Source organism: Centrocercus urophasianus, unplaced genomic scaffold (assembly GCF_019232065.1).
Source record: "Centrocercus urophasianus isolate 14NV4802_14NV808 unplaced genomic scaffold, USGS_Curo_1.0 seq_15, whole genome shotgun sequence".
Taxonomy (NCBI): Eukaryota; Metazoa; Chordata; class Aves; order Galliformes; family Phasianidae; genus Centrocercus; species Centrocercus urophasianus.
In genome coordinates this window covers 21650899-21663818 of record NW_024884697.1, presented here as the reverse complement: position 1 = coordinate 21663818, position 12920 = coordinate 21650899, and the positions used below count along the sequence as shown (strand labels likewise).

Below are 12920 nucleotides of genomic sequence, written 5' to 3'. Positions count from 1 at the left end.
TTCCCTTTTTCAGTTTTCACAGAATCACAGAATCACCAAAGTTGGAAAAGAACTCCAAGATCATCCAGTCCAACCATCCACCTATCACCAATAGCTCTCACTAAACCATATCCCTCAACACAACATCCAAACGTTCCATGAACACCTCGAGTGTCGGTGACTTCACCACTTGCCTGGGCAGCCCTACTCTTTCAGAAAAGTAGTATTTCCTAAAGCCCAGCCTAAATCTCCCCTGGCACAGCTTGAAGCCATTCCCTCTAGTCCTATCACACTTACACAAGAGAAGAGGCCGACCCCCAGCTCACTACAACCTCCCTTCAGGTAGTTGCAGAGAGCAATGAGGTCTCCCCTGAGCCTCCTCTTCTCCAGGCTGAACATTCCCAGCTCCTTCAGCTACTCCTCATAAGCCCTGTGCTCCAGACCCCTCACCAGCTTTGTTGCCCTTCTTTGAATCCGCTCCAGGGCCTCAGTGTCTTTCTTGCAGTGAGGGGCCCAAAACTGGACACAGTACTCGAGGTGTGGCCTCACCAGTGCTGAATATAGGGGGACAATCACTGCCCTGTTCCTGCTTGCAACACTGTTTCTGATTTAAGCCAGGATGCTATTGGCCACCTTCTTGGCCACCTGGGCACACTGTTGGCTCATGTTCAGCCGAGCATCAATCAATACCCCCAGGTCCATTTCCTCTACGCAGTCCTCCAGCCACACCGCCCCAAGCCTGTAGCGTCGCCTGGGGTTGTTGTGGCTGAAGTGCAGGACCCAGCATTTGGCCTTGTTGAACCTCATCCCATTGGCTTCAGCCCAGCTCTCCAGCCTGTCCAGATCCCTCTGTAGGGCCTCGCTAACCCCAGGCAGATCCACACTTCCAGACAACTTGGAGTCATCTGCAAACTTAGTGAGGGTGCACTCAGTGCCCTCATCCAGGTCATCAATAAAGATACTGAAGAGGACAGGCCCCAGCACCGACCCCTGGGGAACACTACTCGTGACCAGTCACCAGCTATTCAGCTGATTTATCTCCATTCACCACCACTCTCTGGGCCCGGCCTTCCAGCTAGTTCCTTATCCAGCCAAGAGTGCACCTGTCCAAGCCAAGCACTGCCAGCTTCTGCAGAATACTGTGGGAGACAGTGTCAAAGGCTTTGCTGAAGTCTAGGTAGACCAGATCAACAGCCTTTCCCTAGTCTACCGGACGGGTCACTAGATTTTAATCTTATGGTGAAATGTAACTATCTCTATATATCCCTTATTGCTAAGCTATATTACTACAACTGCTGTCAATCATTTAGATTTCTCTTTTGTTGAATCACAGTGAGTCCCAGAGGACATATTTACTGTAAACATTTTGTGAGGTACACAGAGGAGATCTCCCAAAAGGTATGCTCACAAATATACATATACCAAGGGTACATGATGTACAGACATCTACAATTACACCTAATAGTAAAGTACAGAGGCAGTGTGCTCATCTGTGCTTGATAGCTCATTCAAGACAGTGAGTAAAACAAACGGGGCAGCTCTTACAAGTGAACGTCCTTTCTTGCACAACAGTGTGTGGAGGAAAGGATTATGCTGCATCCAGGACCTCTGCCACTCTCTGACTGAGGGAAAGCTTCGTAACTTCACCATTCCTCAGTCCTGCTGATGGAAGGAGCTTGGAGAAAGGAAAATGTGATGATGCTGATGACTGAAAAGCTAAGTCTTCAGCAGTGATGAGTACAGTAACCTATCTTTCTATAATACTACTTCTAAATATTAAATTTTGATACCTTTCTGTAATTAAGTGAGCTATTATATGAGTCTTAATGTTTGATGATAAACATAGTCCTCTTACAGAATTGATGCACAGAGGTCATGAAGTTCTTTAGTAAGCTGGGCCCTTGCAGTGGTGATGGCAGCCACATTCATTTGGTGCTCTCTGGCTAAATGAAACTCTAACATTTTCTAGAGTTAAGACACCTTGTTTTGACCTTACAATTGCTTTGGGGAGATTGCAATACAAAAAGGAACAGTGGCGAGAGAAAAAAATGTATTTGACAGGTGTTAGCCATTACCTCCTTGGCAAGAAGAAAGCAGAGTATTAAGTGACTTATAATGTGGAAAACAAGCTCTCTATTAGTTTGTTGTCTCCTTTGAAAGAGGTCATGAATGTGCATGAAATAAGGGCGGTGTCTAGACAGTGCAAGATGTCAAAACTACATGTTCATGCACATACAAAGACACACAGATCTGCCAAGAGACAGCTGTTTTTTACCCCTTATCTCACTGAGATAATGCAGGAATCTGTTTCAGTATTTGACAGTTTGCCTTTTACTATGATGGACATTAGTATTGTTTTCAGTAGTTCCTGGTGAAACATCAGAGTTGGCTGTTTGCACGGAACCTCCCCTGCCTATCACAGAGAATGACCTTGAGTCTTTCAGAATTCAAAGTGAGCGGGCAGTATTTGGGAATAAGCTTCCTTATGAGGGCTTCTACAGGAAACACTGGGTGGGAGAAAAACATCTGAAACTGGATCCTAAAGCACCCTCTTAAAGGGTCATATCAGCCAGAGTTCAGTTCATGAACTAAGTTCAAGTCTAACTTCAATCTCAAGCATATACAAAAAGGCAGTATAAAACTGTTAAGAGATATGGCATGGGTTGTTTTATTCTCAGCTGTATCTACTCTGCCTTTTCCCAGCAATTCAAGTATTTTTTAGAAATTTATTTTTTATTTTCTTTCTCTTCATGGTGTATAAAATTATTTATTACAAAGTAAGTTTTTTCTATCACATTCATTCAGGTAGCATTACTAATTTTGGGAACAGGCATCCAGAAACTACAACTTTCCACAGAGGATATCAAATTATCATCTGCCATGCAATGCCACATATAATTTTTTGAAAAATGTTCCATGAATTCTGTTTCTTCCACTAATGTAGAAATGTATCTGCTATTGACAGGAATTCTTCTCAAGAAAATGTGATTCCAAAGCAGAACTTTCATTTTCGCTTGTGGAAGAATCATGAAGGTATGGGAGAAGAGTAAAACATTTCATATGGAATATGTCTTTGCTATTTTTAGTACTTCTGACAATATATATGATTTAGATTACACAATTTTGCATTCCAGCTGGAAGATCTTGACTTACTGCATATAAAAAAGCAATTTCTTCCTTATCTGCATAAGTGTTCTGCTGAGTTGATGAGCAGTGTTCTTGAGCCTAAAGCTAAATCTGACACTGCAAAGATTTTTTTTTATGTAATTACCAAAATGAGGGCTCCTTTTGCCGTAGGATTGTGAATCAGGATTAGAAAATAAAATTTATGTTTCTGTTTCTTTCAGCATTGCATTATGCCAGTAAGACTAAAGAAATTCAGTGCAGTTATGGTAAGTCGAGGGTTTTCTAAATCACTAGGAGGGAAGACAAGATATTACCTGAACAAATTTCTTGCCTTTTTTTCTACATAACCCTTAAATGAATTGAGTGCCTGTAAGCTGTTACATAACAAGGGAATTTTAAGTAGAAATAATGTTTGTGAATTGCTCAATAATTAGGCTGTTATGTTAAATAAGCCTCAAGTACAAAATTAATGTTTCTATATATGAGTACAGTGCATATTCCAACACTCATTGATTCCCTGCTGTACTTCAGTAGACTTTGCTCCTCATTTACAAGAATTTTAGCATACACCTGTTTTTGTGGACTAGCTTTTAAGCTTGCATGGAGTTGAATCAGCCTTATATCAGGCCAGCTCTCATCTCGGTGATTTTAAATAACTGCTTTAGAGTAGAAGAGTTTTCTGAAGTGTTCTGCTTGTAGTGCTGCTGTCTGTACTAGCAACAGTGCTTTCTTCTGCCTTCCCTACTGATGTATTATCTGAGGAATAATTTGCTTTTCAATGTGAAATAATTGCTTTGCAGAGGAGAGGCTTTTCTACTCATTCAGCTACTTTTCCTCTCTGTTAGTGATTGTAACATGCTTCCAGGAGTGCCTGTGTCAGTCAGAGGCCAGGAATAGTTCGTGGTTGGCTGTCATCACCATATGATTGGTTGCCATTTAATTTTGAAATTATCTCAATTCATTTTATTTTGAAAATTTCTCCTCTGGTTTTAGCAATTAGTGACATAATCCCTCTAGGTAATGTGTAGAGTATCTGGGGAACAGTTTATGGTGCCATAAAGTCAGTATTTCTGTCAATTTATGAGTCTTTATTACCCTGCAAATCTAGCCCTGCCCTTTCTCTGGAACATCTCTCTTTACTTGCAAGATTACTGCAAGATTACTGAAATTGCAAGATTACTGAAATTGCCCTGTTTTGTCTCTGCAAGATTAATGAAATTGCCCTGTTTGGTTTCTTTAGTCTGCAACTGAGGCAGGAAAGACACAGAAATGCATGCATCCTTCTGAACCTTAAAAAAAAAACAGTTTAAGCCACAAGATTAGTTCATATATTACCGAGAATTTTTCTGGCTGAAGTATTTTCTCAAGTACCCAGTTTTAAACACATACTAGATAATATATGTGGAAAGAAAATTTTCAATACGTAATTGTTCTGTAAATCTGATTTCAATAGGTTGGATTAAAATATTTGTCACAGATGAGTTGCCAGCAAATGATTATTCTCAGGAGTCATTTGGCAAACACTACAAAATAAAAGATACATTTGAGCAAATAGGATCTGATTGTGGAGATTTTATAAACAAGAAAGTATCTGGAATTTTTTTATTTAGGAATTTTAATAAATCATGCTTCAAGCTGTACTACAAATGACCCCACGAGTCTAGATATCTCCATGTGACTTGTTCTTAGGTCTAACATACTTTGATTTTTATTGGCAATAACACATGTACATAAACCCTGTACACAGGCTGGTACCTAAGAAGGTTATGAATTTTGGCCTAACTTTTTTTCAAGGTCCATTTAAACAACTAGAGGCAGGATCTCGCAGAGCTAATCCTCGCATTTTCAGATGCTTATCGAGACTTAGAAGTTTATGCCTCTGACTAGAGTCATTGGGCACTGAGTGACTAAAATCCCTCTAGGGCTTGAAAATGGCTCTCAAGTGCCAGCCAGCAGGACTTTGCATCAGGATTATCAGTCTCACAGTGAGCAGGCAGTTAAAATCTTCCTACTGTGCATGTTATCAATCTGCCAGAAGTTGCATGTTACTTATAAATGTTCATACATTTCACTGTTTTTCCTTTGATGCCTTCTTGGAACAGATAAAGATACCCTATCTCATATCAGGCAGATCTTCACCAGTCCACAGCTGGACTTGAATCCTCAGTTTAACCCAAAAATCAAGGAGTACTATGCAGAAGTCCCATTTGACGTGGTAACAGTGAAGATTGGAGCAGAGCCTTCTAACTGTCAGTGCCAAGTCCACCTTGATGAGATGAAAGGACCAAGGTATTAGCAACAAAATAAATGTTTAAAAGCTAAAAGCGTTGTAAACTTCAGAAATATATCAGGGCAGCAGTGAAAATGAGCTTTCATAACCAGGTCTTGATTTTGCACCACAGCCTGCTCGACTTTCTCCCTCTGCCAGCAGTTTGCTTAGGTAAGGTGAGAAAATAAGTTCAGGTGTATACATTCAGAATGATCAATTTTTATCATATATTATATATATAATATAATATAATAATATAATATAATAATATAATATTATATCATATTTTTATCATACCAATCCCTACATTGTAAGGAACTGACATCAGGAAGAGTACCAGGTTGTCCAATCTTATTGAGTGATATAATGCTGGAGGACATGTGAGAGAGCAAAGTCATCAATAAATACCAGATTTGAGCACTCACCCACAATCATGTATGCTGTTTAATCATTTCTGTAGTCCTTCCTACAGTTTTGGGTTTCTCAGCCAGATTTATCACAAACAGCAGAACGTGTATCCAGTAGACATTTTGGGCCAGACCACCCTGCTTTTGGATATCAAGAGGGTCAATAAGTGCGTGTTTATCTGCACCAGGTGCTTTAGAACCTGAGGGCTGGCCTACATGCTCAGTAGCCATTAGTAAAAGATTTCCTTGCTTAGCACTGAAGATTTAAAAGGGAAAGGAAGGAACAGTGATTCACTAAACTGGTTTTTCTTTATGGCACAAAGTATTTATACAACACACTGCCTTTCAACTGACTGCAAAGCGGATACTTCAATTTAGAATGCTTGATAATATGCTTGATAATATATAAAATGTCAATCAGTGCTGGTCTGTACAGTTGTTGTTGGCCTTATATCCAGTGTATTTCCTGTAATTTCAGTAAGAAATCAATCTTTGTTTATGATTGAAATGAAAGCTCCTGTAAAATTCTGTCATCCATCTTTGCAGTGTGTTAATGTTAATAGTTACAACATATACAGGCACTGCGAGGTAATGAAGGTCTGCAAAAAGGAGAGCTATTCCTTGTAAAAGGCAAACAGAATAGCCGTATGCCCTTTGCACTGAAAAGTAAAAGCTCTGGATGAGCAGGCTTGGTCTTCTAGCATTCTCATTTCACTGCAATCAGAAGAGCACAGTTGAGCTTTGTTTTTGTGTCAGACTGAGTCTGGGATTCCATCATGTTTGGCTAGTAACAATTTCCTCAGATAGGTGACACTTTTTGTCTTGATTTGTCTTCCTTTGGACTTCACTCTGGACTTGGACCTGCCAGGAATTATTGTCCCTAGTGCCTTCATTCACAGATTTCCCATCAAAATTATCACTGCCACTGAAGTTGTTCTTGCAAAGTTTCATTATTTTGTCTTCTTGAAGGAATTTTAAACTTTTTAGAGAACAGTGTGTGCTGTTTCTATGTAAAAGCAAAAGTATTACATAATAAACTTTTAGAAATTGAAGTCTCAAGGAGCAAGTTTAGCTGCCATAGAAAATGCAGTGAAAATCTTTGTTTCTTCAGTGTTAATTCCACTTTCTTTCTTTTTTTCCCCCTTTTCAGCATTGCTAACTACCCACTTGGCCTTGGATTGAACAAAATTGTTGTTCTTGTAACAGATGATTCGCAGCCCAGTCCTCAGGTTGTGAGCAGCTATAAAATCAAAATTTATCGAGAGGACCGCCCTAGTCTGCCTTTGTTTGATGACTATATGATTTGTGGTTTTGTGCAGGTATTGTTTCTCTTTTCTTTTATTACACAAAATAATAGTGGATTTTTCTGGTTTCTCTGTATAGTGTCGGATTTGGTGAGATTAGAATCTGGGCTCTAATTGCTATAATTGTATGAAATACAACATTTACACAAGTTTTTCAGTATAAAATTGACCTGTTACAGTCAGCATGCATTTGAGAACTCTAGGTTAATTAATCCTTTCTTCGGTCAGCCAAAGATTACCCATCAGAGAACTTGCAGGAAAACCATCTCAGTACTATGTGATGGGGCAGACTGGACTTTCTGTACCTGTCTATCTGTGGCACTGGAGCTGTGGAAATTCTTTTACCACAAAATGTTAGATGTTGGCACATTTAACACTGTTCAGGACAAATGATGCTAGAAAATTTATGATTTAAAAGTGGTTATTCTAAAAGCCTAAAAGACACAATGGAAAATAAACATGCAGAAGCACAAAACACTTGCTCAAAGGAAGAGACAATTTCTGCTTAAATCCCATTTATCCAAACGTAAGTTTGGGTATACAAATAAATTACTCCTAGCAAATGACAATCTTTAGGAAACAGTGGGTCTGTTGAGTAAAAACAAAGTGTGAGAGTCTGTCCCATAGGTCTTAGGAAGGGACTGTGGGAAGCTGAGATAGATAGACACAAAATTGGAATTAAAAAATGAAAGAAAGGAACAGTGAAGCTTCCAGTTACTTTCACTATGGTGATAACAAAATTCTTCGGGAAAAAAAGAAAACCTGGAGCATAGCTCTATTTTCCTTTTCCAGTTTCTTTCTGTATACTACAGAAGTTATTTTTGGTGGGCAAAGTCTGAGCATTTTAAGCGACGGATCAGATTAATAAGTTCAGGGGTTTTTTTAATTGTGAAGAAACAAGCAGTGGAATTTACAACAAGACCCAGTGATATTATAAATGTTGATGGACAATAATTATCTCAATCTGTAAATCAGAACTGTCAGATAAGATATATGTAGCAGTCATAGCCTACTGACTGCTGATCTGCCTACCTGATTGTGATGAGTCTAATACCACACTACCCATTTATTGACTCTTCTTCTCAAAATTAACTTACAAACTTAAAAGGTCAAGGACCACCTTTTTGTTCTTTGTACTGGCTCAGTACTAGATCTAGTAGTTGCTACAGTAAAACAAGCAAAAATTAAAGCATGTAATGCCTATGATTTCTGTTCACATGTACAGCAACTAGCCAGATATCTTGAGTGTGTGTTACTAGGAGCAGAACTCAGCATCTAACCTTATTGAATTTCATGACACTGATGATTGCCAATGCTTCAATGTATCCAGGACCCTCTGAAAGGCTTCTGTCCCTTGAGAGAGCCAGCAGCACCTCCCAGTTTGCCATCATCATTGAACAAACTGAGAATGCATTCTACTCCTGCATCCAGGTCACCAATAAAAATGTTGAACACAACCAGCCCTAGAATTAAGCAGTAGTGACAGGCCACCAATCAGATGTGAGGTCCGCTGTTAAGCCACTTCATCAAGCAGCATGTAGCTGTTCATGTCACAGTTGGACAACCTGTCCAGAAGGGTGCTGTGAGGGACAGCATCAAAGACCTTACTAGAATCCAGGACAATTATATCCAGCACCTTCGCTTCATGCACTGAGTGACCTTATCATAGGAGGAGATCAAATTACTTAGTCGGGACTTTCTCTTTGTGAACCCATTTAGATATCACCTGGTAAAAGCTTTGTTCTTCAAATGCCTTCAGCAGCATCGAGGATAATTTTGTCCATAATTTTTCCAGGGGCTGAGGTCAGGCTAACAGATCTGTAGTTTCCTGGGTCTTCTCTCATGCCTTTTGTAGATGGATAAAATGCTGGCTAGCTTCCAGGAGAGTATCACTAAACTGAGCACTAATAGAAAAACACCCTGTCTGAGATGATGTGAGGAAAGCCCCTCTTGTCACCCAATTTAGAATGGCATATCTAGATGTAGAAAAAGGAATTCAACATCTTGCACATCCTCCCACACTAGAATTTACACTGTTGTTAAGGTTTTATGATAGCATTTATGGGACTGAAAATGAATCTTTGAAGCACTGTCAAGGTAAAGAGATCTAGAATGATAAAAATGAAACATTTTAGAAGTTACTTTTGATTGAGCTTAGTTTACTGCTCATCTTGAATAACTGCTCTCTAATTAAACATAATTGTTCAGAGCTAGGGAGGACTCAAGGAGTTTAGAGTAAAAATGAGATGAAAAGCATTCTTGCGGTATCTAATGAAAGCTCTGAAGATACAGTATGAGATTCTAAATTAACGTTTTTTTAGATATGTTAAAGGTAAACTTATCAGAGAGCACATTTCAAAAACAAAGGCTGGAGCTGGTGATAGACATGACATTCTGAAACACTCAAAAGCATTGTCCTTTTCCATATTTACTACATCAGTTTCCTGCCTTTTACTTAGAGTGACAGTTTCTATCAGTTGAACGCTCACTTCTTAAATAGCATAATTACACTCTGCATTTCATACCAGTGAACATCACGGGCTCTTACAAGGGGGGTTAATGCAGCCTGATCAATGGCATGAGTGCTTGTTCTCTTAGTAACAAGACACCTGTTTTAGGAGCAAAAGGATAAATACAGCGTGAACTGATGGAGTCTCCATTGGACACTTGACTAGGCACAACTGGGATCACACATCGGGAGAAAAAGGACACTAACAGTGGTGTGGTCTTTCTCACAGAAGGCTTCAGTTAAAATTCTAATCCATAGTCTTTTTGCCTGACTTTCTTTTATGTTTAATCCCATTAGGATATTCAGGTTTCACTGCAAGCTGATACTATAAGGAAAGTTACCATAAAAAGACAGAGTGTGGGATGTTGTTTCCAGTCTTCTAACAATTCCCATGCAGTTGAATAATCCTGGATTAATATCAAGGCTATTGAATTAAGAAGTGTGTGGTTCCAAGCCTTGCAGCCTCTAAAAGGAAAAAAAAGTATTGTCCTGTCTCCTTTTTGATAGTAGCTGTAATGTCCTTGTTAAAACCAGATTAGTTGGGGACAAATCATGGCATCACCATAGCACCTTCAGTGACTTTCATTACCTTTCATTATGTATTCTGTGTTCTGACAGTATTGCTGGGGCTGCATGTGGAAAGGTGGTTGTTGGTTGGTGCTTTAACTTAATTTTACAGAACTGTTGACAGTGTTCAAAATAAGTGTTCTTGAAAGAGGAGGTGCCATTTAATTATCCTCTATGAAGCTGCAATACCAAGACAGATGTAAGAAAGCAGAAAAAAGCAGGATATCAGCATTACACTCAAGTGAAAGATTCCAGAGCTACTTACACACACTATCAGAAAGAACAGACTATTTTATTCATTCTTGCAGGGCCCACTGTCTTTAAAACACAAGATTTCAATATACCTCATTTGAAAGGTATGAATATTATGTCTTTCATTGCTACTCTATGTAGCTTGGGTCATTGATAGTAACTCATGATGTGTTTGGGGAACCTTGTTTGGCACCGTGAACATTTGTAGCTGTCATATCTCGCTATCACATGTTATTTATGTGTATATTTTAGTAATACAGTTAATAATTTTGTTTTGCATTCATTATGAGAGATCGGTAGAATTATATTTCTAGCCACAGTGTGTATCATCTGCTTTGTACGTTTGCATAAAACTTGCAAAAGCACCTTCTAGAATCAGTCCAGTGCAGTGTGTGTTTTAAGGATGTTCAGCCTCTTCTACAGATTTCTCATGTCTGAGAGAAAGAAAATACGATAGAATAGCTTTAAATCTTGTCCTCTTCAGGACAGGTTTGAATCACATTTGTCTCTTCTGCAATTCCTGTCTGTTGCATTAGATTCTGTGTAACCTCCATGATGAACCATACATCTCTTCTGTTCTTAGTGCACTGTGGATGCTTTGTGCAGACTTTTATTTTTTTGCAGTACTCACTGTGGTAGCAGTCAACCTTCTTGGCAGTGCTGCATTCATGTCACTATAAGACATGCAGAAGGTGCTTCTCTTGAACTGAATATACAGCCTAATCGTATCAGCAAGTAGATTTTATCTTACTTGCAAAGTCAGCTAATTTCCCCTTCAGAGAATAAAAGAAAATAAAAGAAAATCCATTATATGTGCAGTCACACATTGCATTCCTTAGTCTTCTCAGATCTAGAGCTAGTCAGGTTTTTTTCCAATATTCTTAATATTTTCAGAAAACAACAAGAAAAATACCCTAAACTTTAAAGAAATTACTTTGAGCTCTCTCTTTTTCTTTTGCTGCTCCTTTTTAAAAAGCATTGTTATTACAGCATATATTTTCTTCAAAAGAATATCCTTCAATTAAAAGGAAATTTCTTACTCAAAATCTGTGATGTCAGTGTAACTGTTAGTCTAGAGATCTTAGCTATCGTTGGATTCCAAAAGTAGAACCCTGTTTTCATAGAAAGAGAGGCTGGGCAAGAAAAAGTCACTCATTCATAGAACTGAAATACTCAAGCCACATTTAAATTTTCTTCAGAAACAGTGGTGAGAGAATAGTATGGCAGTCATCTCTCTAGGAGTAATGCCAACTTCAGCATTCCTTCCTTGCCTGCAGCTATGCATGAACCAGATGGAAGACCTTTCTTAAAAATTATTTTTAATGGACTAGTTTCTAGGATAAGATTCCCAGTCTTACCATGTTAGCATAATGAAGGGATAGGAGCAACTGGATCCAGAAGAGTGGCAGTGGCTGTGTTAAGTCAGTGTTTGCTTTGTCGAGGAAAGAAATTCACATCCATATGGGGTTTAAAGCTTTTATGAATGAAAAGTTACAGCTGTATGGAGAAAACCAGAGATCTGACTTTAAATAAACAGGAGCTTCATATCCAGAAACTGTAGATGTGATTTGCTGTGTGGAAACACACAAAACACTAGAACTACATTTGTGTTGCTATTAATCTATTGAATAAAGCATAAATGAGTTTGTTTTCCTTTGTTATTTTGGTTTTTTATTTTTTGTATGCCTGTAACTGTTCACTAGGAAATACAGAGTAGTTCTCATATAAACTTGAGGAGCAAATACATAGCAAACAATGCATTGTTAAATTGCAGGTATTTCAGATGGAAGCCCCACAGTATTTAGAGAATTGATACACAGAGACTGACATAAATTATATCTTCATTTTCATCTTCATCTCCTATATATCAACATGGCTAAATTAATTTAAAGGGAGAAATTCCAAATTACACTAATGGAGAACATATCTTGAGAGAAATTAGGTATTATAAGCAATGTATGAGTGATTTCACTTGCAGAAAAGCTGCTGAAATTGTTAGTAATTTTCCTAAATCCACGATCAGACAACAGCTCACAAAAACATAAAAAGCAGTGGAAAATTTTAAAACATGCAAAGATAAGAGATGTATAATAATTTACAAGCAGAATATTTACAAGCAGCTAACGTAATAACTCAACTTGCTGCACCAATGCATTACATGATGTTATGGTGTGGAATACTTTTAACCAAAAATTATAAAACCATGACAACCTAAAAAGTGTATTTTAAAAGATATAAAAGGTGGAGGTTTAAATACTAAATACGGCAAGCTAGTTTCCAAGTAGAGTTAATTTCTGTGTACATCAGAACAAAACGTTTTGTAAAGTCAGCATTTTCTGATTGTCAACATCTATGCCATTGGGGAAAGAAGGCTTGCCACATTTTCTTAATTATAAGAAAGACTTTTGTGTTGATTTAAAGTATTGCCTTGTGGATGACCCAGAGGAACAATTAACCATGATGGATCTTCTCTGCATTTCTGCTATTCTGTGCTGAACTCCTTTTGG

The 12920-nt window shown here is 38.3% G+C and overlaps 1 protein-coding gene across 5 annotated transcripts in view; it reads left to right on the top strand.

Moving 5' to 3' along the window:
• Positions 1 to 12920, top strand: part of CPED1 (cadherin like and PC-esterase domain containing 1) — a 144053-nt gene that overhangs the window by 66903 nt on the left and 64230 nt on the right. For all 5 annotated transcript variants that reach the window (XM_042815426.1, XM_042815428.1, XM_042815427.1 and 2 more), the window contains 4 exons: positions 2945 to 3012; positions 3327 to 3371; positions 5208 to 5394; positions 6932 to 7100. In XM_042815426.1, the coding sequence (XP_042671360.1) occupies positions 2945 to 3012; positions 3327 to 3371; positions 5208 to 5394; positions 6932 to 7100 (469 nt within the window). The remainder of the gene's footprint in view (positions 1 to 2944; positions 3013 to 3326; positions 3372 to 5207; positions 5395 to 6931; positions 7101 to 12920) is intronic.